Genomic DNA, 27029 nt, shown 5'->3' with positions numbered 1-27029 from the left:
AATAGATGCAATATCACTCAAAATAGATGCAAAATGACTTAATATAGAAGCAAAATGACAAAAAAAAGAAGCGAAACGACTAAATATAGATACAAAATGACTAAATATAAATGCAAAATGACTAATAAAATGCAAATACATTTTGCATCATTTTTTGAGTCATTTTGCAACATTTTTGGGTATTTTGCATCCATTTTTAGTCACTTTGGATCTATTTGTTTTCATTTTGCATCTATTTTTGATATTTCGCATCCACTTTTAATCATTGTGTATCAATTTTTAGTCATTTTGCATCCTTTTTTGGATATTTTGCATCCATGTTTTAGTAATTTTGCATCCTTTTTGGATATTTTGCATCTATTATAGTCATTTTGGATCTACTTTGAGTCATTTCGCATCCTTTTTTTTAATATTTTGCATCCTTTTTGGATATTTTTCATCAATGTTTTAGTCATTTGTATCTATTTTGAGTAATTTGCATCTATTATAGTCATTTTGCATAATTTAGCCATTTTGCATCTCTTTGATTCATTTTGCATCATTTAGCCATTTTGCATCTCTGAGTCATTTTGCATTATTTAGCCATTTTGCATCTCTTTGAGTCATTTTGCGTCACTTGAGTCAAGTGGGAACCGTCTCCGGAGCAACGTCCCGGCCCCGCGGGGCTACACGGCTCCACCGACAAAAAGACGACGGGAACTCCGAGGACTCGTCCCCCTGACGCCTTAATCCAGTGAAATAAATTAGACCCTTCGAACATCGAGACTGATTCAGTCTCTGTTTGTGTATGTTGCATCCATTTTGAGTCATTTTGCAAAATCTTTGAGTCATTTTGCAACATTTTGGGGTATTTTGCATCCATTTCATGTCATTTTGCATCTATTTTTGATATTTTGCATCCATTTTAATCGTGTATCAATTTTTAGTCATTTTGCATCCTTTTTGGATTTTTTGCATCCATTTTTTAGTCATTTTGCATCCAACCAGACCCCAGACACCTTATTTGTCATTCAGCGACCCACCAGAGTCCATATGACTCTGGTCCCTGTGCCTCTGGTGACTCTGGTCTCTGTGCCTCTGGTGACTCTGGTCTCTGTGACTCTGGTGACTCTGGTGCATGTGACTCTGGTGACTCTGGTGCATGTGACTCTGGTGACTCTGGTGCATGTGACTCTGGTGACTCTGGTGACTCTGGTGACTCTGGTGACTCTGGTGCCTGTGACTCTGGTGACTCTGGTGCATGTGACTCTGGTGACTCTGGTCCCTGTGACTCTGGTCCCTGTGACTCTGGTGACTCTGGTGACTCTGGTGACTCTGGTGCCTGTGACTCTGGTCCCTGTGACTCTGGTGACTCTGGTGCATGTGACTCTGGTGACTCTGGTGCATGTGACTCTGGTGACTCTGGTGCATGTGACTCTGGTGACTCTGGTGACTCTGGTGCCTGTGACTCTGGTGACTCTGGTGCATGTGACTCTGGTGACTCTGGTGCATGTGACTCTGGTGACTCTGGTGACTCTGGTGCCTGTGACTCTGGTGCCTGTGACTCTGGTGACTCTGGTGCCTGTGACTCTGGTCCCTGTGATTCTGGTGACTCTGGTCCCTGTGACTCTGGTCCCTGTGACTCTGGTGACTCTGGTGCCTGTGACTCTGGTCCCTGTGACTCTGGTGCCTGTGACTCTGGTCCCTGTGACTCTGATGCCCCATGACTCTGGTGCCTGTGACTCTGGTGACTCTGGTGCCTGTGACTCTGTTGACTCTGGTGACTCTGGTGCCTGTGACTCTGGTGCCTGTGACTCTGGTGCCTGTGACTCTGGTGCCCGTGACTCTGATGCCCGTGACTCTGGTGCCTGTGACTCTGGTCCCTGTGACTCTGATGCCCGTGACTCCGGTGCCCATGACATCAGCCAGTCACTGCTGACACGAGCTGGCTCCTTCTATCCGCTTCAAATGCAAAGTAGCTTCACCCTGACGCGGGCTCTAATGTTAACAAATGAGCTGTCAGCCATCGCAGACACACTGGGCCTGAAACACATGAATCATAATCAATCAATCCGCCAATCAATCATCGATCTGGCCGGCTCAGCAGCGGCGGCGGAGCGCCCAGACGCCTCCGCCATAAGCCGGTTAGAGCTTGCTGCTGCTGCGTCTGTGGGGGGGAGCCGAGCTTGTAAACGACGCAGTGGTAAATTAGTCCCAGTGGGACGCCGCCGCCGAAGTGGGCCGAGCGTTGGCCCAGCAGGAATAATAAGCCTACAGGCGGAGCGCTAATGCGGCGGTCCCTCGGCTCAGCCAGAAGGAGCTGTCTGAAGCACAGTGGAGACAATTACTCCACCTGTCATCTTCCCTCAAAGAGCGGAGAGTGGAACAACCTCTGCCGCGCACCGAGCTTAATGTGCGGGGAGGTAATTACAGGGTCTGGGACGGAGCACAGTAATAAGCGGGATGTGGGTGGGATCGTCACGGACACACGTGGCTCCCGTCCTCTGTGGACAGAGGCAGCAGATGGAGTCACACTGTACCGAATGAATGATTCATTATATTAAAGTGGATGTTGATTGTTTCATACAAGTAAAGTGTCAATATTAATGTTGATTTGGTCAGCACTCTAAACTAACACTAAACTGAATGTTTCAACTGTTTATCTGCTACTTTTAGCTATTTCAACTGTCTGCCACTTTTAGCTAACTATTTCAATAAGCATATTACAACTGTTTATCTGAAACTTTAGCTAACTATTTAAACTTTTTATCTGTAACTTAAGCTAACTATTTCAACTGTTTATGTTACTTTTAGCTAACTGTTTCAACTGGGTATGTTACTTTTAGCTAACTATTTCAACTGTTTATGTTACTTTTAGCTAACTGTTTCAACTGGGTATGTTACTTTTAGCTATCTATTTCAACTGTTTATCTGATACTTTTAACTATTTCAACTGGTTATTTGTTCCTTTAGCTAACTATTTCAAATGTTTATCTGTTACTTTTAACTATTTCAACTGTTTATGTTTCTTTTAGCTAACTATTACAACTGGTTATCTGAAACTTTAGCTAACTATTTCAATTGTTTGTTACTTTTAGCTAACTATTTCAACTGTTTATCTGTTACTTTTTGCTAACCATTTCAACTGTTTATTTGTTACTTTCTTCTCTTTGGCTCTCAGCGGAGGCGGTCGCATTTTTCCTTCCCTCCTCTCCCTTATCTTTCCCTGCTTTGCTTCTCTTGTCTCGTCTAGTCTTCTGTCTTATGTATTTCTTTTGAGAGACTCTCTCCGCACTGCTCTCCGAACCTAAAGAATTATGGAATTGATCAACTGGTCTCTGCACGCTATTGACACCATCTTCTCGACGAGAAGCCCGGGTTCGGGGGAACCTGACTGTCCTGCCGGAACGTTTGCAGCTGGCTACACGATGGACGCGTGGGAGAGGTGGCGGGTCGTGTGCCTGGCGGCTCTTTCTGTGGAGGACGTCGAAGACATCTACCTATTCGGAACCGTGATAACAACTTCCCTGCTGATTGGAATAGGCACGGGCCTGGTTTATCAGAGAATTCGGGAATCCATGGCAGCTGCCAAGAGCCCCACATGGCGGCCTGGAATGATTGAGGCGGTGCGAGTCATGGGCACTCAGACTGTGGCTTTGCACCGTAACGTGGACAACTTGAGCCCGGATGTAGGTACCATCAAGGAGACGCTCATGGCTTTGCAAAGGAAGTGGATCGTATTGCTGACCAGAATGGACAAAGAGAGTAGCCGCGACATTGGAATGTGGCTGCTCGTCCCAAACCCAAACAACCCCAATCTTATCCTTTTCGGCCTCCCCAACCAGCAGTGGCCTTGGCCAAGGCCGCTGCTGGAACAACATCTCCCCTGGAGAACACTGCAGTGAGACGCTCTTCATTCCTTCCCCCACCTCCCACAGACACCTGCTGATTGTTGACTCTGCCTGGGTCATGATCAAGGCTGTCTCCGTTGGATCAGACTGAGGCACCGAGGCTGTGACGCCGGGCGGGGTGACGACCCAGGCTCACACATACAGTGACATTATACATTTATACAGATATGCATCCACCCTCCTCCCCCTCTCCCACGTCTCTGCAGCTTTGTACCCCCCCAGTGAGACAGACGGGTCCGTGACCAGCGCCGAATATGGCTGCAGGTCCGGGTGGGTGCTGTCTCCTGGGGTTACACCCCCCACCCTCACCCCCTCCCTGTTGCTAGTCTTGAGTTTTTCTGTTGTAAGAGTGATTATGTGCTTTTGTTGCTGAGGTGTTTTTTTTTCCTGTTCCCACACTGCACTCCCTCTGGAGTACAGTCTGGGGGTTGCCTTTTTTTCTCTCCTCCCTCTCCTCATGTTATGCTGTAACTTTCTCAATCCAATTCCTGCCTCCTGTCCTGTCTACCCCTCTGTAACATTGTATGTACATGTATGTTTGGACAGGTGGCGCTGCAATTTCGCTGGTACTTGTGACTAGTGACAAATAAAGGGCTTCATCATCATCATCATCATCATCATCATCATCACTTTTAACTATTTCAACTGGTTATTTGTTACTTTAGCTAACTATTTCAATGTTTATCTGTTACTTTTAACTATTTCAACTGTTTATCTGTTACTTTAGCTAACTATTTCATCTGTTTATCTGTTACTTTTAACTATTTCAACTGGTTATGTTACTTTTAGCTAACCATTTCAACTGGTTATCTGAAACTTTAGCTAACTATTTAAACTTTTTATCTGTAACTTTAGCTAACATTTCAACTGTTTATGTTACTTTTAGCTAACTATTTCAACTGTTTGTTACTTTTAGCTAACTATTTCAACTGTTTATCTGTTACTTTTAGCTAACTATTTCAACTGGTTATCTATTACTTTTAGCTAACTATTTCAACTGTTTATCTGTTACTTTGAACTATTTCAACTGTTTATCTGTTACTTTAAGCAAACTATTTAAACTGTTTATCTGTTACTTTGAACTATTTCAACTGTTTATCTGTTACTTTTAGCTAACTATTTCAACTGTTTATCTGTTACTTTAAGCTATCTATTTCAACTGTTTATCTGTAACTTTTAGCTAACTATTTCAATTGTTTATCTGTTACTTTAAGCTAACGATTTCAACTGTTTATCTGTAACTTTAAGCTAACTATTTCAACTGTTTATCTGTTACTTTGAACTATTTCAACTCTTTATCTGTAACTTTTAGCTAACTATTTCAACTGTTTATCTGTTACTTTAAGCTAACTATTTCAACTGTTTATCCGTTACTTAAAGCTAACTATTACAACTGTTTATCTGTTACTTTTAGCTAACTATTTCAACTGTTTATCTGTTACTTTGAACTATTTCAACTGCTTATCTGTTACTTTTAGCTAACTATTTCAACTATTCATGTTACTTTTAGCTAACTATTTCAACTCTTTATCTGTAACTTTTAGCCCTCTATTTCAACTGTTTATCTGTTACTCTAAGCTAACTATTTCAACCGTTTATCCGTTACTTAAAGCTAACTATTACAACTGTTTATCTGTTACTTTTAGCTAACTATTTCAACTGTTTATCTGTTACTTTGAACTATTTCAACTGCTTATCTGTTACTTTTAGCTAACTATTTCAACTATTCATGTTACTTTTAGCTAACTATTTCAACTCTTTATCTGTAACTTTTAGCCCTCTATTTCAACTGTTTATCTGTTACTCTAAGCTAACTATTTCAACTGTTTATCCGTTACTTAAAGCTAACTATTACAACTGTTTATCTGTTACTTTTAGCTAACTATTTCAACTGTTTATGTTACTTTTAGCTAACTATTTCAACTGTTTATCTGTAACTTTTAGCTAAGTATTTCAATTGTTTATCTGTAACTTTAAGCTAACGATTTCAACTGTTTATCCGTTACTTAAAGCTAACTATTACAACTGTTTATCTGTTATTTTTAGCTAACTATTTCAACTGTTTATCCGTTACTTTTAGCTAACAATTCAACTGTTTATCTGTAACTTTTAGCTAACTATTTCAACTGTTTATCTGTTTCTTTTAGCTAACTATTTCAACTGTTTATCTGTTTCTTTTAGCTAACTATTTCATCTGTATGTTACTTTTAGCTAACTATTTCAACTTTTTGTTTCTTTAAGCTAACTATTTCAACTGTTTGTCAGTTTTGACTACTTCAACTGTTTATCTTTTGGCTGCGTAGATAACTCAATCTTCGGCCGGCTGATCTCTCCTCTGTAGGTCTTGAATAACGTTCGAACCATGAAATCTACATCCTTCCCTGGTACTGACCCTGACGGGGAAAATTGGTGGAGTTTCACCAGGTCATCTGACTCTTACATAAGTGCATAATTGTGTTCAGGTGTCAGAGCTTATTTTAATCAAATCATAACTTGCTCCACAATCTCTCCAAGTCGCCCCTGGCAACAGCAGAAGTACCCTCGGTTGGGCCTGTGGGCGTTTTGTTTGTCGTTTGCCAGGACAATGGTTATCCCAGCCTGGTGTCACGGTCAATACACTGACGAAAATGAACAGTCTGTGCTTTGATCAGTTACGTCTGATTCAGCGTGTGCAAATACAACAAAGAGAGCAGCCTCAGAAATAATCTCCTTAATTCTCACTTCTCGTCAGCGGGTGACACGACTGCGTGCATCGTATGGGGAGTCGTTTCAGCAGGACGCCCTGTCAAAACACCAGGCGGCAACAGGTGGCTAATATTATCTGCTCGACAGCAATTCATATTGGAGATGAGCGAGCGTTTGTGTGTCAAGAGTCCACCTCTTGCTCGCCGTCTTATCGCCTCCGTCTGCACGTACAAACATGTGCACTGGTTTGTATGCAAATTGGTTGCCCTGACAACACTGTAGTGCTGGAGTCTGATGATCTGTGATGTTATTTCTGCCTCACAGGCGTTCGCTGCAGAGACGCTTACAGTCAAATGTGATTCCTGTAGAAAATGAGTTTTTTTGCTCTAAAGAATGAAAACATAGTTGTACAGCAGATGTCAAAGATTGCTGAAGCATAACGCTAATTCCTTTATATCCCCTCTAATTCCACTAAAGAGCTCAGCAGTCTGACACTGGTGCTGGAGAAACTGCACTGCACTGTGTTTAACACGACACGTTCATCTTTGTAACACAGTGCAGCCGCCTACATGCAGTAGACGCACTTAATATCACATTAAAATGTCTATTTTTCCATCTTTGACCCTACACTCACACGCAAGAAAGAAGATTTTCAGGAAACGGTGGTGGTTGTCATCTATTTTTAGTCATTTTGCAACTCTGTTTTGGTTTTGCATCTATTTTAATCATTTTGCATCTTTTTGTGCTGGTTTTCATCTATTTTTAGTAATTTTGCATCTTTTTGTGGTGTTTTTGAGTCTATTTTGAGTCATTTAGCATCTTTTTGTGTTGGTTTTGCATCTATTTTAGTCATTTTGCTTATTTTTGTGTTGGTTTTGCTTCTATTTTTAGTCATTTTGCATCTCTTTGTGTTGGTTTTGCATCTATTTTTAGTCATTTTGTAACTTTGTGCTGGTTTTGCATCTATTTTTAGTCATTTAGCATCTCTTTGTGTTGGTTTTGCATCCATTTTTAGTCATTTTGCACACCTGGGGCCCCTAGGCTGCAGCCTAGACCAGCGTGTGCATTAATCTGCCTCTGCAGAGGGAGACCCACTGTATAATTAGGAGTCACATTCCCCCCCAGACTCCAGCTAAAACTCTATTAAATATCACTCTGACAGATGTCTTTGTAAATTCAAACCCATAATCCATCATGGTGTCTGGAGGAACGACGTCCTTGATGCTTTGAAGCAGTCACTTTGGTGACTCGCAGCAGGTCGAGCGGTGTTTGGAGTGCACATTTCTGAGAGGAATGAAAATGGTTTGTGATAAGACGTTTAAACTCTATAAAGTCTGCCCAATACAACTCACAAAACGTCTGAGACAGGAAACAGTAGATGGCAAAGTAAAAATGTGACTTTCTCTTCTTAACGTGGCGTTCACAACATAAAGTATCATCAGGCATCAGAACAAGACCACATGTTCATGGGTGTTTCTCTCCTTCGTTCTCAAAGAAAAACCTCATTCAGGAAACACAGAAAAACGATTTAAGTGCTGTCAAGAGCGTGATAATCACCTGTAATAATCCACCAGAAAAAGATGCAAATCTACTAAAATAGATGAAGAAACAGCATAAAAAGATACAAAATGACTAAAAAAGATGCAAAAGTAACACAAAAAGATACAAAATGACTAAAAATAGATGCAAAACCACCACAAAAAGGTGCAAAATTACTAAAAATAGATGTAAAACTACCACAAAAAGATGCTAAATTACTAAAAATAGATGCAAAACCACCACAAAAAGATGCAAAATGACTAAAAATAGATGCAAAACCACCACAAAAAGATGCAAAATGACTAAAAATAGATGCAAAACTACCACAAAAAGATGCTAAATTACTAAAAATAGATGCAAAACCACCACAAAAAGATGCAAAATGACTAAAAATGGATGCAAAACCACCACAAAAAGATGCAAAATGACTAAAAATAGATGCAAAACCACTACAAAAAGATGCTAAATGACTAAAATAGATGCAAAACTAACACAAAAAGATGCAAAATGACTAAAAATAGATGCAAAATGACTAAAAATAGATGCAAAACTAACACAAAAAGATGCAAAATGACTAAAAATAGATGCAAAACTAACACAAAAAGATGCAAAATGACTAAAAATAGATGCAAAACTAACACAAGAAGATGCAAAATGACTAAAAATAGATGCAAAACCAACACAAAAAGATGCAAAATGACTAAAAATAGATGCAAAACCACTACAAAAAGATGCTAAATGACTAAAATAGATGCAAAACTAACACAAAAAGATGCAAAATGACTAAAAATAGATGCAAAATGACTAAAAATAGATGCAAAACTAACACAAAAAGATGCAAAATGACTAAAAATAGATGCAAAACTAACACAAAAAGATACAAAATGACTAAAATAGATGCAAAACCTCCACAATCAGACGCAAAAGGACAAAAAATAGACGTGAAACCACCACAAGAAGACGTAAACCATGTGACCTGGGCGTTGAAGGAGAGAAAAGACCCCCCCCACACACACACGGTAATGACCACACAAATGTCCCGTTAGAGAAGTGAGGGAGCGGGCCGCGAGCCACACGGCCATTTCAATTAACGGGCGGATGAAGACGCGGCCGGAGAGAGCTGCCAGGCCCTGACACTGACGACAGATGACACTCGGGACACGCGGCGAGTTTGAGACGTGTCTGGCAGCGTTCTCAGGGAACAAGGGCTGAGGGGAGCCACCTGACGCAAAGGTCACGGGAGATGGTGAAAAAGATGAGATGAGGAATGGAATCTCCACATAAAGACGAGGAGGAGGAGGAGGAGGAGGAGGTCAGGATGTTCACCACCTCCACCTCCACCTCTACCTCCACCCTTTTATCCATCCTTCCATCACACACACAGACTCTTCGCCCGTTCAACAATTGCCAATTATCAGATGTGCTGACTGGGTTGTGTTCACTTGAAGCTGTCAGTCAGTGCGGACGGATGGTTAACAAACCCATTCATGCCCCCGTCCTGCAGGGGAAGAGAACGCCATTCTTTCCTCCTCTTTATTTTCATAATGTCAGGGCTGACACTAAGCCTTCATCTACTGAAACCATTCGTCTTCCTCCAAAACATCTCGTCGACTCTTTCTCCCGTGTTCATTTCATTTTATCAGCAGAAACTGTATTTTCCTGTACAGTGTGAACAGACGGCTCTATGGTAAACTGTGTCTTAAAATACTTGAGTTATTTATCTGTTTAAATTTTCATTGGACTTGGTGGAAGTTGGTAGCGTGGGTCACCGTGGATGGAAGACTGACACACTGACCACAAACACACGCGAAACAACTACGAAGCCAACACGAAAGGATGCAAAATGAGGTGAAAACATCGAAAGATATGAAGACATAGAGTCATTACAAGTACGAGAGGACTAGAAATAGATGCAAAACCACCACAAATAGAGGCAAAATGTCTTCTTGTGGTGTTTTTTGCATCTATTTCTAGTAATTTTGCATCTTTTTATGGTGGTTTTGCATCTATTTTTAGTCAGTTTGCATCTTTTCTAGCGGTTTTGTATCTATTTTTAGTCATTTTGCATCTTTTCTTGGCGGTTTTGTATCTATTTTTAGTCATTTTGCATCTTCTTGTTGAGGTTTTGCATCTATTTTTAGTAATTTTGCATCTTTTTGTGGTAGTTTTTCATCAATTTTTTAGTTATTTTGCATCTTTTTCTGTTGGTTTTGCATCTATTTTAGTCATTTTGCATCTTTTTCTGTTGGTTTTCCTATGATTTTTTTGTTATGATTTGGAACTATAAATACAATTGAATTGTTGCTCATGGGGGAATTGTTGTAAAACAGAGTGTGGTCTAGATCTACTCTGTATGTGAAGTGTCTTGAGAAAACTTTTGTTATATTTTGCATTATAAATAACGTTGAATTTAATTCTTGCTCATTGGGGACGTCTTCCGTTTATACGTTGAAAAAGTCGGGATATCCAAGCTAAAGGCACGTGCACATCTCGCTTTTAATTTTCCCTCCTATCAAGAAAAACATCTACGAACATCTTTTCTTTTCACAAAGTCCAACATCACCTCAGCTCATCGGACGATCCAGTCAGAACTGTAATGTCCCACCTCCGTTACCTCACAGAGACGCTCCTGTCCACGGGTGTCTCCGCGTAGAGAGGCTGTTTCTCATGCAAGTCCAGCAAAGGACACGACCGGTCGCCCTGACAACGTGCAGTTACCACTCATTCAGACCTGTGTAAGATGGTTTTGTTGTCAAGGGAGTGTAAATTGATTTCTAGATGGGTATTATGAAGTAGCAAATATGGTATGAAGCCGGGTTACTGTTGCTAGGCTTTGGCAAGCTTTTATGTTTTCAATGACGGAAATAAATTCAGAAATAATAGTAGTGAAATATCAGGACTACAAAATGCCTCTGAGAGACAAAAAAAATCTGAAATACACAATAAACCACAGAGTGGGAAAACAGAAGTGCAGACTCTTTGAGAAGCGTGTGCAACAGTGCAAATGATCCCAGGAAGGGCAAGAAACGCAGACAAGGTGCTGTTTGCTGTTTAGAGAATCAATGCTAATCCTGCCTGTAAGAGACGCCGGGGAGCTTAACTGCAAATCTCACCGCTCTGTGTTCACAATATCATTCATTTGTCACCAGAGTATCGTGAACGAAGATGTTCAAATGTGGTAAAGCGTCAACAGTGTTCTTGTGCAGCAGCTGGGTCAATATATTGTTTTGCTTTTAAGGGAAACGCTCCAGATAAAAATCATCATTTGCCCTTAAGATGTTTTTTTTCCCCCAACATGTTCGTAGGATAACGTCCAGAACTTTCATCTCAATTTCATCTGATGACTGATGGAAAAATCCAGAAGACTATAGCACTATAACTAACTAACTGACTAAATAACTAACTAACTAACTAACTAACTAACTAACTAACTAACTAAATAATTAACTAACTAACTAACTAAATAATGAACTAACTAAATAATGAACTAACTAACTAAATAATTAACTAACTAAATAATGAACTAACTAACTAAATAATTAACTAACTAACTAAATAATTAACTAACTAACTAAATAATTAACTAACTAACTAACTAATTAACTAGCTAACTAACTAACTAACTAAATAATTAACTAACTAAATAACTAACTAACTAACTAAATAATTAACTAACTAAATAATTAACTAACTAACTAACTAAATAATTAACTAACTAAATAAATAATTAACTAACTAACTAACTAAATAATTAACTAACTAACTAACTAAATAATTAACTAACTAACCAACTAACTCAATAATTAACTAACTAAATAATTAACTAACTAACTAAATAATTAACTAACTAACTAACTAAATAATTAACTAACTAACTAAATAATTAACTAACTAACTAACTAACTCAATAATTAACTAACTAAATAATTAACTAACTAACTAAATAATTAACTAACTAACTAAATAATTAACTAACTAACTAAATAATTAACTAACTAAATAAATAATTAACTAACTAACTAACTAACTAAATAATTAACTAACTAACTAAATAATTAACTAACTAACTAAATAATTAACTAACTAACAAAATAACTAACTAACTAAATAATTAACTAACTAACTAACTAAATAATTAACTAACTAACTAACTAACTAAATAATTAACTAACTAACTAACTAACTAACAGTGGCTACGTTCATTGTTTTCTTTCGACGCGTGTTGAGCCGAGAGACTGTGGATTGTTTTGGGAACCCTGGAGATAACTACTTTTGTTTTCTTAATATATCACCATGGCAACCGTTTGTGTTCAACTGCATGTTAAATTACATTTTTATCAAAACTTGGAATTGATTCTGAACTGGTCCTTATGTTACGAGTTTTCCTTACAAAGATACAAAATGACTAAAAAATAGATAGATGCGAAATGACTAAAAACAGATGCAAAATGACTAAAATTAGATTCAAAATCCCCACAAAAAGATGCAAAATAACCTAAAATAGATGCAAAACCACCACAAAAAGATTCAAAATTACCTAAAATAGATGCAACACCACAAAGAGATGCAAAATGACTAAAAATAGATGCAAAATCCACCACAAAAAGATGCAAAATGACTAAAAACAGATGCAAAATGCTTAACAATAGATACAAAATCACCGCAAAAAGATTCAAAATGACCTAAAAAAATGCAAAACCCCCATAAAAAGATGCAAAATCACCACAAAAGATGCAAAATGACCTAAATAAATGCAAAACCACCACAAAAAGATGCAAAATGACTAAAAATTGTTTCAAATGACTAAAAACAGCAGGAAATAACTTAACAGTGAACGAAAGTCCCATGTTTTGGGTTGCATCCACCACCGCAACATTTGAAGCATTTGATGTGGTGCCACTTTAGAAACAGGAATTATTCTACTCAAGTCTCAAAGAACAGAAACGTGTTGCAGTGACGTCCGCGTGGGTGAACGCAAAGTGCTGTAAATGGGTGGATGGCAGCATCGACGCAGCTTGAACGGGGGGGGGGGGGGGGGGGATGAGCAGACAAGACTGTGGCGCGTGATTACCTCTTAACGCACAGCGATGAAAAGTCAATTTGTTCTGGATAACAGAGAGAGAGAGAGGGGTGGAGGGAGGGAGAAGTAATTAACTTCACATCAATACGAACGGGAATAGCCCAAGAAACAAAAACCAGATAGTGCTTTTGGGGGAGAAAAAAGGGGTAAGAAGACGACAAATTAATGCCAGGATGTTACAGGAATGTGTTAACACGCTGCGTGGTCACACCGTTGGAGGTGTGTCTTGTATAAACTTGCTCTCAGAATGTGTCAGACCATGAATGTGTCACCGCTGAGGGATGTAAGACCGAGAATATGATACAGTGTGGATCATATAACGCTGATGGAAAAAACATGTAGGCGGTCACGTCATCAATTTACATCCTGTTTTCATAGTGTGGCACCAACAAGACACTGGTATATTTTCATTTAGGAACTGTCCCCGCTATAGAAACAGCACACCAATGTATCTCATCAACAGTCAAAGCAATCAGATCTTGCAACTTTTTGCTGCTCATGGGGGAATTGCTGTCTCGCTGTAAATCATGAATAAGTGTGTGATCTAGATCTACTCTATATGTAAACTGTCTTGAAATAACTTTTGTCATGATTTGTAACTATAAATACAATTGAATTGTTGCCCATGGAGGAATTGTTGTAAAAAAAAAAAAGAGTGTGGTCTAGACCTACTCTATATGTAAACTGTCTTGAGATAAAGTTTGTTATATTTGGCATTATAAAAAATGTTGAATTGAACTCTTGCTCATTGGGGAATTGTTGTAAAACAGAGTGTGGATTAGATCTACTTTATACATAAAGTGTCTTGATATAACTTCTGTTATGATTTGACACTAAATAATGTTGAATTGAATTGTTGCTCATGGGGGAATTGTTGTAAAACAGAGTGTGGTCTAGATCTACTATATACATAAAGTGTCTTGAGAAAACTTCTGTTATGACCTGACACTGTAAATAAAATCAAATTGAATTGCACTGTTGCTCATGGGGGAATTGTTGTGAAACAGAGTGTGGATTAGATCTACTTCATACATAGAGTGTCTTGAGATAACTTCTGTTATGATTTGACACTAAATAATGGTGAATTGAATTGTTGCTCATGGGGGAATTGTTGTAAAACAGAGTGTGGTCTAGATCTACTATATACATAAAGTGTCTTGAGATAACTTCTGTTATGATTTGACACTAAATAATGTTGAATTAAATTGATGCTCATGGGGGAATTGTTGTAAAAAAGAGCGTGGTGTAGATCAACTTTATACATAAAGTATCTTGAGATAACTTCTGTTATGACCTGACACTGTAAATAAAATTGAATTGAATTAAACTGTTGCTCATGTTGGAATTGTTGTAAAACAGAGTGTGGTCTAGATCTACTTTATACATAAAGTGACCTGAGATAACTTCTAAAATAAAACTTCGTCGAAAAAAGACGTCACCTGGCGTTACAAAACAACCCTTTCAGTGGACGGAAACTGGACGTCCGAAAACGACAATAAAACATGTCACTTCGACGTCACATTGCACAGCGGGAAGGTGAGAAAGGAGGGACGTTCATATCCGCCGCCGAAATCATCAGACACATTCAAACATACAAGAGAGGATGTTGTTTAAGACCACGTTAGGATGAGTCTACGGGACAGCGGTGTAATCTGCGTCATATCTTCTCCACGCTCTACCCACACACCCCTCACCTGACTTCTAGTAAGTCTGCCAGTCCTGATGTGAACTCTGTGTTGAGCATCATGTTAGTACTGTAAGAAAACGTTCCTACAAGATGGTGTCCTAAAGTCAGCAGGCTGTTTGCCTTTGGCACTGAAGTTTGTTTGGATAAAAACACACTGAGCAGAGGCTTGTTCTCCGCGCCTTAAACTGCGAAGCTGTCAGAGCATTTGCTGCGGCGAAGGCGTCCGAACCTCGATGGTGTTTTGACAGATTTGTGAAATATGCTAAGCCTGTCATCTGAAGAGCTCTTTGATTCTCTGGGTGATGTCTGACAGTGAGCGTTGATTCGAAAACATATTGAAGACATGCAGGGCTGCTTGCCGTCTGCTGTTTTGACATAAACATCATTGATGAGCCGCACAGTCTGGTACCTCTTCCAGAGACAAAAACTGAAATACTGAAAAAATGAATAAGTAAATAAACCTTAGATGCAGTATATGCAATTCCCCCAGAAAAACATTGGAAGTCCGAGGTAGATCTTAGATCAAATCCAACAGACGAGTCAACGTCAGCACGGCTTCAACAACCACTGTTACATGTAGCTCCATGCTATCGTCAGGGAAAGCCAGTTTTGCGTTGTAGCAGGGTTCAAATAACAGCCTGTTGAAGCCTGAGTGTTGCAACGTGTTCTCATGAACACGTTCATGGCAAATCCTAAAGTTACGCACAGAACTTCGTAGGAATTTCTGCAAAAACAAACAAGCTGACGGATTGGAAGTCAAAATACGCGAAAGCCGAAGTGCAACGACGCACAAAAAACATTCCGTGACTGATTTTAGCCAACAAAGGGTGACAGTTAGGGTTAGGATAGGAAAAACATTTGGTAAGGTAAAAACAAATAATGCCGTAACAGACCAATAGTCCACTAGGGAAAATTGCCAACCTGGAAGTGCAACAACACACAAAAAAATGATTTAAGCCGACAAAACAACAATTTTAGCCAACAAACAACGATTTCAGTCAACAAAACAAAAATTTTAGCCAACAAAACAACTGTTTTAGCAAACAAAAGGTGACTGTTAGGGTTAGGCATGAAAAACACTTGGTTAGGATTAGAAAAAAGAAGTAACAAACTGGAAAACAACTAGATACGCAAACAGCCAACAAAACATAGATTTTAGTTAACAAAATAACAATTTTAGCCAACAAACAATGATTTCAGCAAAAAAAGAACAATTTTACTCAACAAAACAAAAAATTGTAGCCATCAAAGCAACAATTTTAGCAAACAAAACAACTACTTTAGCAAACACAGGGTGACGGTTAGGGTCAGGCATGAAATACACTTGGTTAGGAATAAAACAGAGGCTGTGGATTGGTTTAGTACGAACAAATTAAAGTCCTGTGTTTTACGTACCAGCATACATAGCCTGTCCGTTTCGACATTAACTTGTCAGTTGGGTCCAATCTGGGAATTTTGTCATGTGGCCCACGGTCCACCATGTGCAATCCCCAGAATGACTTATAAGCCGCGTTACCGTAAACATATTATAAAGCTTCACATTAAAAAAAGTTGAATGGAAACAGATTTTGTCGTATTCGACGTAGGGTTGTTGGAGCAACTTAAAGGTTTTTTTTTCAGAATATTTAAAGTAACTTTGTGTCGAGTTATGGTTAAATTTCCTAAATAAGACCAAATTAAATATGGACTTTAGTTAGATTTTGGATTAATATATAGGCTCTGTTTTTTGTAGTGAATGATACATGTAACAGCAGCCCTGCTAGCGAGGCCTCGGCCTCTGCGGCAGCTAGCAGCCCCGCTATTGTCATGGTAGTCTTCAGGACTGAAGCTGTTTGGCTGAATTGAAAACATTGAACTTTTCAGGCAACACAATTCGCCGGAAAAGTTCAGTAACTTCAACCGGCGTGTTTGATGCGATTGAAGCGACATCGAGTCCATCTTGTCACGCAAAGTGCACCTTACATGCCAAAGTCACATCTGAACATTGACTTTGTATGCAATCCTGTCGCGTCTGTTGCCCCTCCGGTGTGAACGTAGCGACAGGATGAGGACATTTACGCCAGGCGGACTCACGGACACAGAAAGACGTGCAGGTTCTGCTTAAGCCTGTGGGTTCTGTGGGTACAAATGATATGATAAAGGTTTGGCTAAGTCCAAAATCAACTTGGTTCCATGGTTAAATCGTCCCAAAAAATGTCCCATATCCCTGAAAGGGCATTGATCTGACAGAATATTGTCCAAAAAACAAACGTGTTGCTCCAAAGGGTTTGTTTCTGCCCTTCAGGGAGCTGAGGGCGCCCGAGCGCCACAACATGCACACTGTGCCGGCTGTCAGCTCGTACATCCTGAGCTTTTCTGTGATGTAAAGTGTGGCACACATGAGGGCACATAATAGAGAAGAGGTATGCAGCGGAGCACAGGCACCTTTAATGTAATGTATTCCTCGTCTACACTCGAGTGACTCTACGAGGGGCTTTAAATAAACACTTATGAGCATGCAGGGTTTCAGTCGGTGCACACTTCCCTGTTACTACCTCCTGACTGAACCGGAGCATTTCAAAGTCACATTTGCTTTCATTGCTTAATTTACAGGTCCTGAAAATACAGTTCTTAAATCACTGATATTAGTATTTTTCATTATGTACCGTGAACATTTTTTTAACCTTACCATATTGTGTTTTTACCATACACTGTATAAAAAATGGACGTAGCATACCTGGCGGGGGTCCGTTCTCTCATCTTGATCCAATCGTCCTGGCCTAAGGGAGTCGCCATCTTGTCTGACTTTGACAAAAAATGGTCAGAGTATGTGACGTTGGGGGGAGGGACATACGTCCATCTGGCTGACATTTACCTCCGAGGAGAAGTGAGGGCCAGAGGCTAGCTGTCACTCAAGAGGCCAAGCCCCTAATTATTCATAAACTTTAACCTCCAATAAAATAAAAACTAGCCTGGAACAAAACAATTCACCCCCCTCTAAACATACAGACTGAAACACTCTTTTGCGGCAGTAGTAGCTCAGTCTAAAGGTGACTTGGCTGGGAACTGGAGGGTTGCTGGTTCGAGTCCCTGTGTGGACCAGGAATAAAGTGTGGACTGGTGGCTGGAGAGGTGCCAGTTCATCTCCTGGGCACTGCAGAGGTGCTGTTGAGCAAGGCACCGAACCCCCAACTGCTCGGAGTGCCGGTCACTGGCCACCCCCTCGCTCTAACATCTCTCCATTGGTTGCCTGTATATAGGTCCTGACTGTGTATGTGTGTGTATTTTGGGCCTGTCTGTGTGTAAAATGAAAAAATAATAGAGTGAAAATTGAATTTCCCCATTCGCGGGACTCATAAAGGAATTCTTCTTCTTCTTTTGTCCCAGGCCTTAAAAAGGTTTAATGATGCTGTGAAAATAGCCATGGTTTATTTGGAAATAATTTTGATTTGATAGGGTTTAAATTTGATACAAATGTCTCCTGAAGCATCGTTGGACTAGTATTTTGAAAGTTTGAGCATCTTGTGTTTGATCTTTTTCCACCTCCGAGGCCCATGTTCATAATTCACACGATACCGTGTTGTACCTGCTTCACAAGGAAGCAGACAGATTCAAAAACAACCAGAAAAATGCAAAATTACAAAAAATTGATGCAAAACCACCACACAAAGATGCACAATGATGAAAAATAGATGCAAAACCAGCACAAAAAGATGCAAAATTATGAAAAATGGATGCAAAACCAGCAAAAAAATTGCAAAATAACTAAAAATAGATGCTAAATGTCTCAAAACCGATGCAAAACCACCACAAAGATACAAAATGTCTCAAAACAGATGCAAAACCAACACAAAAAGATGCAAAATGACTAAAAATAGATGCAAAACCAGCACAAAAAGAAGCAAATTACTAAAAATAGATACAAAACCACCAAAAAAAGATGCAAAATAATGAAAAATTGATGCAAAACCAGAAAATAGATCCAAAACCACCACAAAAAAGATGTAAAATGACTAAAAATTGATGCAAAACCAGCACAAAAAGATGCACAATAACAAAAAAAAGATGCAAAACTACTGCAAAAAAGATGCAAAAAACCACCACAAAGAGAGACAGACACCAGGAATCCTGAGGCTTGTTCAGTTTTAAGCAGTATTTTTTTATGACCTTTATTTAATCTCGAGAGACATAGAGGTTATCCTCATTTTCAATGTCGTCCAGTTTACAAGACAATTCAAATATTGACAGTGGTTACATTTGAAAGTGATTACACAATGATACACATTTAACAAGAAACAAGAAAAACATCTTGAAACATCAGAAACAGCGCATCCAATCTGCCGTCTCGCCAATATTGGTAAAGACTCGAGGAACATTGCAGTAATTCAGCTGAACAGGTCATGGAAGTGCCTGCGTTCTGTGCGGATTTATAAACATAAAGTGTTTATTTTTGTCACAGTATGATTAACCCTCCTGTTGTCCTCATTTTCTGTATACACCCTTTGTCCTTCCGGGTCAAAATGACCTGTCTTCACTAAACCCCTAATATAAGCAGATTTAATTGAATTTAAACACCAAATTTCATCTTGCTTGAAGAAACAACTTGTCATTCACCACAAAATGTGTGAATAACTGAGTTTTCCCTCTTCACTTCATTTCTATAGCTTAAGAAAATAAAATGTGCAAAACGGAAATTTGAATGCTTTTTTATCCATCCCAATGACTCAATTTCTTTCTTTTCTTTCTCCAGTGAACAATTGAAGACAATGTACAATACAAGATATGAAAAATAACATAATCCATTCAACTAATGCAAGTCTACAGCCTTTACAGATATATTTCTTACACCTGCATCACACAGTCTGTGTTTTACAGTCCTTCTTTTGAGGGCAGAACTCACATCTCTTCCTCTTACTTGCCCTAGCTGGGGAAGTGGCTGTGGTAGCTGGATCCTCAGGTTGATCAGGAGCTCCTGTCCTCTGAATAGCTTTGACAACTGCTGCTGAGGCTTCTGTGCGGGGGACATGCTTCCTCCTTTCAATGAGTGTGCCTTTCCCAGCTGCTGCAGGAACATCCTCCTCTTGTTCTGCTTACGAGACATCCAGGTTGGGTTGATCTCCCTCCAAATCACAAAGGCATTGTTGGAGGAAACATCAATGATGTTGTGGAAGATGACCAGGGGCCAGCGGGCATTCATCCTTCGGCAGCTGTATGTTCAAATCACCTTATCTAGGTTGTCCACACCTCCCTTGTTGCGGTTTTAGCCTAGGATGATGAGTGGCTTCCTGTCCTCACGATCGCTAATGTCACCGTCTGTGTGCAGTGTGCTCAGAAGAACTACATTCTTGTTTTTCTTTGGGAGGTAAGAAACTAGAGTGGTGGTGGACGTGAAGGCAAACTTTTCTCTCATTTGACGCAAGCAGTGCAGGTGGGACCTCAGGCTTGTTCTTTCGAACTGTGCCAACCATGGTGATCTTCCTCTCCAGGAGCTGCTGTCCGAGTTCGTAAGATGTGAAGAAATTGTCACATGTCAGATTGTGACCCCTCAGTCCCTCTGTCACATCAAGCACAACTCGCATCCCCTGGTTCTTCTCTGGGCATCCACTGGTCAGCTTCCCGGTATAGACATGCATTTTTGCAAGCATAGCTTGATTTGGCATCGCAAGCCACCCATGACTTCATCTCATATTTTGCTGGCTTGCTGGGCATATACCGCCGGAAAGGACAACGGCCTTTGGACAGAAGACTTGAGTAGGTGTGAAAGAGTTTGAGTGGCATTGTGGCTCGGAAAATTGGCCTTCCACTCTCTGCATCCCATAGACTAGCTGCAGCCTCACGTCGGGACCTGTATACACCGGCTAAGATTAGCAGCCCTAAGTAGGCCTGCAGGTCAGTCTCATCCATCTTTTTCCAGCTGTCTTCTTATTTGCAAAAAACCCTCCAGATTTGTCATCTGTGATAAAAAAGGTAGAATGTAGAGACAATGTCATGGGCATGAGAAACGGCATACCTCGTGGGTCCTGGGGTCATCTTTATGACATTTTGTTCTGCATGCCTGTCGTGTTGGTCATATGCTGCGGAGGACCATGTTATCTTGCCATTTTTAAAAAAAAGGAAAGTCTCTCTTCCAGCTTCAGGGTTTTCTTCTTCTTCTGAAGATGATTCGTCATGCTCTGGGCTCTGGGTTCCACCCCATCTTCGTCTTCTGATACATCCTCCACTTCCTCTTCTTCTCAGAGTTGTTTTGCTGGACAACTGAGAAAATCCACTCTAGAGCCTCTTCCGCGTTATAATGCACACTCATGGGCTCAGCACAGACTGAATTCGGGGCCCTGTCATCTGCAGCACTTTTATAATCTCAGGAAATCCACAGAAAAAGAGCTCTGCAGTCTGCGATAACGCCTTTGTGTTGTTTACTTCTGCTACTGTCTTGTTCACGTCTACTACTAATTGATCTGAGACTGATCAAAGGCACAGCAGTCTGCGAGAAGACCACATGATTTGTCTTGTTTACGCCTGTTACTGATTGACTAAGGGTGCACTCACACTGTCCTTCCGCACCGGGCCAAAACCGTTTTTTCTGCTAAAGCCTAGTGCGTTTGAGCAGTGTGAGTGCACCCGCTCCGCGCATAACTGCGGACAGCGGGCCGTCCACGGCGCACGTGTACGAGCATGAGCACGAGGCCTATGGCGATAGTGGTATGTGCGCCTGTTCGGACATAGAAAATAGAAGGAGGGACCATGCGCGGACATTTAACAACAACAACAACAATGGCGGTTAAAGGTTCACGTTGGTGTGATGCGGAGGTGGAGAGTTTACTGCAGATTTGGTCGGATGAAAATATTCAAAAACAGTCAACAAGACGCACAAAAACTCCGAGGTCTATGTAAAGATTTGTAAACAAAGCCACACACACGCGATCAATGCGTGTGACGTGTTACGGTGTGATGACGTATAGGCAGCAAGAAGCATTTGCGCGAGGCCCAGGCAGTGTGAGTACAAACGGGCCTGGGGCGCGGGGAGAGAGGGAGGGGAGACAAGTACCCTAAAGCAAGGGGCGTGGTGCGGAAGGACAGTGTGAGTGCGCCCTAAAACATTGTAACATTCTGTGGTTTGTAAATGACTCTGTGACCTTGATTTCAACTCTTTTTGCCTCACGGGTCATTTTGACCCGAAGACCACCTTTGTACCTTTTTTTGTACAGCTTACATGGAAATGTGAATAAAAGCAACATTTCACTTTTTCTACTGTTGTGGCCAATCTCGGCAAAGTCATAAAATTTCAAGTGAAAAAAATATCGTTAAGGGGATTTTTTTTTTTGGGTTTTTAACACAGTGGCGGGTCATTTCGACCAGAGGACAACAGGAGGGTTGTACTACACATGTTGGATCATTTAATTCAGTAGGCCGACAGTGTTTTTGCTTTCTGATCGAATCGAAACTAGCAGCCTATATTTTGGCACGATGAATGTCTTTATAACAGAAACAACATACTACTTAAAATAATTTATTACAAACATGTCAAATTTCTGCCACCACCAGAAAAATATGTCAATGGAGTAAAGGTCTCTCGCTGCTTTGTATTTAGGAATAAATTGATTCTATAATTGGTTAAGAAAATGAATTTGTTCAATGAACATAACTACCATTAAAGTAAATCAATATGTTATATTTGATGTCAGACTAAGACCTATTACTGTACTTTGGCTTAGCTAGCTTGGTGGCTAATAAGCAAAGTACTATGCTAATAGCCTGTAGATAGCCAACTGGCATATCGTGACAAGGTTTATGATTACTGACCTTAAAACAAAAACAGTTGCTGCATTACAAGCACAAACATTGATAAAAACACTGAATGCACATTTTATCATATTAGTGACATAGTATATATAGGACTGTCCCACAGTAGTCAAAACATGCTGTCCCACGTTAGAAACAACCTTTCCTAAAGGGGAACAACAAAAGATTGCTTCATGAAAATTGCTTAAACACAGTTCCTTATTGTTATTGCACGATTCGATACAAAGATACTAAACACACTAGATGCAATAAGAGCGGGATACATTGGTTAAATGATGGCAGGTTTATATCCTTACATTTATTTTGTTTTAATATCATGTCATTAACTTCAACATGGATGTATAGAGTGCTGTAGGAATGAGTCCTAACCCCAGAAGCATTTTTGCACTCCCAGTTCTCTTGTCTTGCAGTCAATGGGTTATTTAATGTGTTTTTGGTAAGATGTTAACACAGGCTTAAGAAATTTAAACCTTTTGCTCTACAAGATAAAATACATCAGTCAATGACTCAATTGTCCATTTTGAAGCTTGTATGTGTCTTTAAAAAGACAGTTGCTAAGTAGCTCAATGAGACTACAAGACTACATCACGCTTTAAAAATGATAAACACGGTGGCAATTTGTGGGATTAAACATTATAAACATCCACTGGTCACGGAGCTAATTTATTGCATTAATCAAAAATAGAAACAACTTTACATACATCATCCCTTCAGCACTCTATTAAGAGAAGGGACCCACACCTACAACATTGCTTCTGCAATGTCATGTCATGACAATGACATGACACCACTGCTTTGATTCAACACCAATCATGTTTACCTTCATGTTGTAGACAAAGAAATGAATGCATTGGAGCTCAGTGTCCCACATTACCCTCACCCCAGTAAATACAGTGTAGTTTTTATAGTGTCACCATAATCAGACTGTAGCGGCAAAATCGTTCCTTACAGAAACTTTAAAATTAGTCTTTAGTTAATCTACTATGCCTGCTTCAAGGGCGGATACCAACACATTACTTTTTTCGTTTTCATGTCATTCCACTGTTTAAATATCTCTTCAGGGCTTCGTTTGTGGACCATCAGGATTTTGTGATATGAACATCACTCCGACTTGCTAGTCCACCATGAGAAAACCACGGTGTGGGACCGGTTGAGTGTTAAGTCTAAACAAACACATCCCCAGATAAAAATCCTCGAAGGGGAAAAGGGAAACCCTTTTAGACACGTCGTGGAGGCGTTTAGTCAACAGGCCAGAGTACACCACCCCTCCACCACTTACGTATATCGGATAGAGGCCCTCGTAGAAGTTGTGTGGCATATAGAAATTGGAATCTTTGTTTCGGAATGGTTCAGCTTTATTTATGACATATCCAACTATGAAGTCTTTCATGGTCATGTTTGCCTCTGGCTTGTTCAGTTGTTCTTGGAGGTAGGTGATCATTTTCGGGGTGTTTACAAAGATGTCGTCATCTCCCTTAAAGATGAAGCGAGTCTGGCTGCACGAGTTCGAGAACCAGCTCCAGAAGAGCACATTTTTCAAGGTGAGGTTGAAATATGTGTCACTGAAGTCCCACTGCAGAATGTCTCCATATTCTCTACTCTCCATCTGAACTAACTCACTATCTTCTTTGCCTAGCAGGAACACCCTGCGGACGTATCCTCCAACTTCTCCTACTACATTGCTCTTGGATTTCTCTCCTGCTACCCATCCCGTCTGGCCCCAGGTCTGTTGAATGGCTCGCCTGTTCTGAATATTCAACCGTGATGACTTGATGGCCAGGAGAAGGAGAGGGGGATGCTTCTCATCCTTTGCCCCAGCTCCACATACTGCATCTGGCTGGAGGAGAATTGGGTAGTCTCTTCTTTGCATGTGTTTTATAAAGTCTGCTTTGGTAGTTTGTCAAAGTCTCTCATGTTGTCCATGTTAGTAACTTCATAGAAATCTTGTTGGTTATCATTAAGGAGGCAGTTCCAATCAGGGCTTTCAGGTTTAGAGCTCCAAGAAAATTTTAGGGTGTTTTTTTAGACTTTTACTTTTTACACCTTTTTTAATAATCTAAATGAATTAAGACAATGGATTTTTAAAAATAAAATAACTTAAAGAGTCACATGAGCATGCTGAGGAACTGCGCTCCCAACAGAACAACCCCAAACCTTGAAATGTGACTGATAAAGTTTACTCTAAAGTGATAAATAATGGAGTGAGAACTTTCCCTTGACGCGGTGCAGTTCAGTTCAATTCAATTCAATTTTATTTACAGTGCCAAATCATATCAAAAGTTATCTCAGGACACTTTACAGAGAAGATATAGACCACACTCTATGACCTATTTATGATTTACATAGAACACAAAATCCCCCCATTGAATACGGGGGCTATGAAAACCTTCACTATATCGGGCAGGAACACCGGACAGACCCAGCTCTGTGGAGGAAGGCCATCTGTCTTGACCAGTTGGGGAGGAACAAAAGAAGAGAGAAAGAGACAAAAGACAGACAGATGTACAGAGTGCAAGCAACCACAAAAGTAACAGTAACTATAGTAATAACTAAAGTAATGTGAATATGACTTACATGTTATGGCAGTTAATACAGCAGAACAGCAAGAGACAGGCACATCCAGGTTGCCAGAATATGACAATAACAATTATGGTTATAAATATGAAGTTGAATTACTAACATGCATTTATGAAATATGAATGATACAGACGGACAGGATAAAAGCTTAGAGTATCAGGGACAGGATTGTCCCCTGGCAGACTAGGCCTATAGCAGCATCATTAAGCATAACAAAATAAGCTTTCATGCAGGCTCTTAGAGAAATTGAATGACAATAACAACATAGCTAAGTGCTCGTAAGCCCTAGCTGTAAGCTTTATCAAAGAGGAAAGTTTTGAGTTTGCTCTTTACCCTTAAACAGGCAGGACTGGAAAATAAGTTGCAAAAAATCATTTAATGTTATCACTTATCTCTTTAGGCCCTAAGAAAAATATTTCCACATTCAAAATAAATATATATTCAATATTATAGATTTTATGAGTTGTATCTCCCAGGATACGTTGCCCTATTAAGGTCTAAATAGAACCCAAATGATAAACATATTAATGTTCAGTTTGATGAAGATGTATTATACATTGTTGTATTCCTTGGTCATTTACATTACACATAGCCCTTTTAAAGTTGATTTTATTCATTTTTACCAATCCAGTTTAGTTATCTCATAACAAAGCAATCTCAGAAAAAAGTGACACAAAAACGGAACATTTCAGGGTGAACATATTCAACATTTTGTGCACTGAAGATTACATAAAAACAAAACACAGCAATTTCATTTTCTCAATTGATGCATACACAACTGAACACTGGAGAACATTTTATGGGTCCAGGTTTTCCATAATGGTGGGAACTCTATGAACAGTTTGCCTAATTTCCTGTGTATATTTCATTTTTCATTTTTTATGGAACACAGACGAACATCACATTTTGTGCAGTAGATTGTTGTCTGTCCTTCTGGGCAAAGCCTGCACCTTCCCTTGTCTTCGAAAGCTGGGAAGTCATCCACTTGATCATAGCGGACATCAACCATGGGTCTTGGGGTTTTTGGCCTTTGTATGCATCTGGTGGGGCTGTGCACATTCTCCTCCCCTCCTTTGGAAGGCCTTCCCTTCTTCTTTCCACTGTGGATAAGGGCATCTGCAACCTCCAGCCTGAATGCCTTGAGCTTTTTGTGCTTATGCACACCAATGCTTTTGGCATCTTGGCGAAACAGCAGCCATGCATTGATGATGGCTATATCAGCCATTTGCCAAAAGAGGCCCAGGTACAACCGGTGGGACTTTGCAGGGGTGCTGTACAAGGCCACCATCATGCCAGCAAGGTCAACTCCTCCCATGTGGACATTGTATTGTGACACAATGTTTGGACACGGAACAGCAAGTCTTCTTCTCTCCTGTCTGGAGAAACGCCTGACTTCCTTGAGAGGGCTGATTGCAGCACAGGAGCTAGCTAAGGTGACAACTTTATTGTCTGACCATTTTACAACAGCCACTTCTGCCTCATTATCCACCCTGTAGCCATAGCTTCCCCTTCCTTGCCTCATCAGAGCACGGTCATCCTCAAGTGTGCATCCCCTAAGCCTGTTCTTGCGAATGGTTCCAAGACTTCGCAAACCAAGGGACTCCTTCAGATGCACAATGAGTGGGAGGGAGGTGAAAAAATTGTCAAAGTAGACAACACACTCTAATGTGTTCTTGATGGTCTTGCAGAGTTGAATGACAACATTGGCTCCATCTCAAAGTTCTTTGGCTGGACCCTGGTCTGTGCCAAATGTGCTTTTCCCAGTGTAAGTCAGGAAGTCATAAACTATCCC

At 40.1% G+C, this 27029-nt stretch overlaps 1 protein-coding gene across 1 annotated transcript; it reads right to left on the bottom strand.

The window, feature by feature from the left end:
• Positions 1 to 23774: 23774 nt before the first annotated feature.
• On the bottom strand, positions 23775 to 24530 carry LOC310964777 (N-acetyllactosaminide beta-1,3-N-acetylglucosaminyltransferase 2-like; the record flags this gene model as incomplete). The annotated part of the gene is made up of 1 exon (XM_083938035.1): positions 23775 to 24530. One exon carries the CDS (start codon positions 24528 to 24530, stop codon positions 23775 to 23777), a length of 756 nt encoding a protein of 251 aa, XP_083794161.1.
• Positions 24531 to 27029: the final 2499 nt, after the last annotated feature.

This window comes from Echiichthys vipera (genome assembly GCF_963691815.1).
Source record: "Echiichthys vipera genome assembly, chromosome: 23".
NCBI lineage: Eukaryota > Metazoa > Chordata > Actinopteri > Perciformes > Trachinidae > Echiichthys > Echiichthys vipera.
This window is presented reverse-complemented; position numbering and strand designations above follow the sequence as displayed.